The sequence below is a fragment of the Acyrthosiphon pisum genome, unplaced genomic scaffold (genome assembly GCF_005508785.2).
Source record: "Acyrthosiphon pisum isolate AL4f unplaced genomic scaffold, pea_aphid_22Mar2018_4r6ur Scaffold_21109;HRSCAF=23054, whole genome shotgun sequence".
Lineage (NCBI taxonomy): Eukaryota > Metazoa > Arthropoda > Insecta > Hemiptera > Aphididae > Acyrthosiphon > Acyrthosiphon pisum.
In genome coordinates, this window is record NW_021770540.1 from 552,826 (window position 1) to 555,762 (window position 2,937).

Genomic DNA, 2,937 nt, shown 5'->3' on the forward strand with positions numbered 1-2,937 from the left:
TTTCTTTTTACCGAATGAATTATTGAGTTGTATCTTTCCGCAGAAATGGCACCAATAGTTGTGTTGGAGACGCTCGTGTCAGAGCCCGACCAAGACATCGTCGATAAAGGTAACTGTAATATTTTTCTTTTTACCGAATGGATTATTGAGTTGTACCTTTCCGCAGAAATGGCACCAATAGTTGACGTGGGTACCGTCGCAGTGTCACCAATTATTGATGAGGACATGGAGGTTGTAGAACCCGTCGCAGCGGAACCCGTTCTACACGAGGACACGGCAGACGTGTGTACCGTCGCAGTGCCACCCATTACTGATGAGGTTATGGAGGTTGTAGAACCCGTTGCAGCGGAACCCGTTGGCCAGCATGTTGGACCTACGACAGTTGTTAAAAGTAATAAATAATATTCTGTTTTTGGTATTTTTAATACAACAAATGTTCGTTACCCAGATGTGCTAGTTTTCGGGAAAAAGAGTGGAAGGGTGAAGACTATTGGGAAGATCGTGGAGGTGCACAAAAAATCCGCCTATTATCCGCGTCGACCACAGTGGTCTAAGCCTGATGGTGAGTATTATTAAAACTTGAAACTTGTAATATCAGTATGACAATAAGAAAAGCTTTTTTAATTACAGTCGCCGAAATCCATGTCGAAGACGAGGAAATCGTTGATTTCGTAGAAAATATTGACGACGAAATGGTTGTTGAAACCGTTCTCAATTGTAAGTAAAATTCATGACTTATTCATTCTTCATAAACGTTAAGTTTTTTTTTTCAGCCCACATCCACTTCAACGATTCATCAAACGATCAGTTTACAAATACAAAGTTTGTTATGGTTAACTCCGATACCATGGAGGTTGGCGTTGGTGAACTACCAGGTGAGTATAATCGTTTCCCTTTAACTGTTTATTATGACTGTAGCCATTTTATGATTTAAGCCACTCCACGGCCGTTTCTCGTTGAGGAAATATTTACACCGTCGCCTACACCATCGCCACATTTATTAGAGTTGCCGCCATCTCCTAAGACTTCACGACCATTACAATCAGCTTTGCCGCAACCTCTTTTACCAGTGAGATCGCCGCAACTGACTACCGACCCGTATGAGTTTGTCATGAGCGACCCGGGTAAGTTATTTACCCTAACTAATTGAGAATTCTTTACCTAATTCATCACTTTTCAGAGTTTGAGTCACCGTCTGGTCAAGTTTCACCGGATCTGTTGGGCATGTCAACCGAGCCCATGGATGTCGGTGTGGATTCAGATGAGGAAAGAATAAGACCACGGAGACTAAATGTTGCGGAACGCAACGCACTGAATGTCGATACTCAGGTCTGTGTGTTTACTTATCTAAATGGAAATTGTTATTATGATTCGTTTTGTGCCGTAGATGGTTAAATATTGTCCGCTGTGCGACTTCATGACTGCTGGCCATAAGCTTGGGAGGCACCTTCAAAACCGCCACAGGTCACAGATAAAAAAGCCCCGAGACCTCAACATCAGGAAGATATGCCAGCACATTGCCTCGGAATCCCGCAAGTCCTATTCCGTTGTCCCATTGCGGGTGATTGAAAAGAAGTTGGGCCCATATTGGGATGACAGGTGTTTCAGAAGCATCGCCCACGAGTAAATTGTGCAATATAGTATAATATACATATAATTATCAATATTTTTTAGCACTATAGTTCATTTGTTGTTTCCGTTTCAGACTTACAACCATGGGAAGGATAAAGACTTATGGCGGAAGTTGGAATCTTCCTGGTGTATCAGATACGTCAAACCCATTCGAGTGTTTTTTCACCGATAGCGATTTCGGTCCAGATACACTGGTGAAGAATGTATCTGCGACACCGGCGGTGCCAGTTCTTCCTATACCGGAAACATCCGGCGAAACCATTCCAATACCTGGACCTTCCGGCACATCAGGCAGACCAGCCAACCCGGAAAACATAACGATGACAAAAGCCAATGCACCATCTTCGGAATCGTGAGTATTGCCTAATAAATAATTCGAGTCGAAACTCGGTTAAAGGTTTTTTTTATTAATTTAAAGCCTTAATGTCTTATTTATTTTTTTAACTTTATTTTCAGAAAATTGCGCAAGGCTTCGGAAGCTTTAGGTCTTAACCATCAGCTTCCGTCCAATCATCCATTGATTGTAATGTTTAGAAAGGCGTTGGAAATTAGCCACGGGAATAATTCACAAGCAGCAAACAATTATGTATCCAATGTTTCGCGGGTGTTGTGCTACGTGCACCAACAACTGGTTGCAAATAATTTACCACCGAAACATTGGGCGGATCTGGTGACGGCCGATGTGGAATTTTACGTCGACTTCTTTCGACGGTAAGGACTTGTTAGACGATTAAAAAATGATTGATTCGTAAACTATTTATTTTTTTTAATTTTGTACACAGCCGAGAGGAGATCGGGCAGACCAAGGCTACGACGATAAATTACATGAAAAACTTACGGCTACTATTATCAAACATCATAAAATCCTTTATATACGAGGACCAGTCGTTCCCGAAAGGGTTCGATCTGCTTCCGTGTGTACAGACCGTCACCAACATCAAACTTTTAGAGCACAAGCTGGGACTTTTATATAGAAGGACGACAAAGCAGCAGCCAACGGAATTGTTTGCGAGGAAAACAACAGGAGGCGAGAATTTGCCAGATTACTCAAAGGTAGTCGAGTCGATAGTTAATATTAGTGAGACAATCCCCACTAATCTTACGCTGCTGGAGCAAAAGTTTTCGAATTTGGGAACAGTCGTCGTACGAAGCGAGAAAAACAGCGCCTCTGCAGAAAAACAAGTTAATTATAGTGTTGCGCGTTACACTTGCCTGGAAAACCTTTAACGGATTTTTTATTTTTCAGCTTTCAAACCTTTGGCGTAAGGTGACGTGTGGTCTGGCCATTAATCTATTATGGACCTC

The 2,937-nt window shown here is 42.2% G+C and overlaps 1 protein-coding gene across 1 annotated transcript in view; it reads left to right on the top strand.

Moving 5' to 3' along the window:
- The first annotated feature begins 784 nt into the window (after positions 1-784).
- The window catches only part of LOC115034801, a 2,476-nt gene continuing 323 nt past the window's right edge, over positions 785-2,937 (top strand). Inside the window, exons 1-7 of the mRNA XM_029492260.1 lie at positions 785-875; positions 936-1,124; positions 1,181-1,329; positions 1,388-1,623; positions 1,706-1,984; positions 2,089-2,343; positions 2,415-2,710. Coding sequence (XP_029348120.1) covers positions 830-875; positions 936-1,124; positions 1,181-1,329; positions 1,388-1,623; positions 1,706-1,984; positions 2,089-2,343; positions 2,415-2,710 — 1,450 coding nt within the window. The 5' untranslated portion in view covers positions 785-829. The remainder of the gene's footprint in view (positions 876-935; positions 1,125-1,180; positions 1,330-1,387; positions 1,624-1,705; positions 1,985-2,088; positions 2,344-2,414; positions 2,711-2,937) is intronic.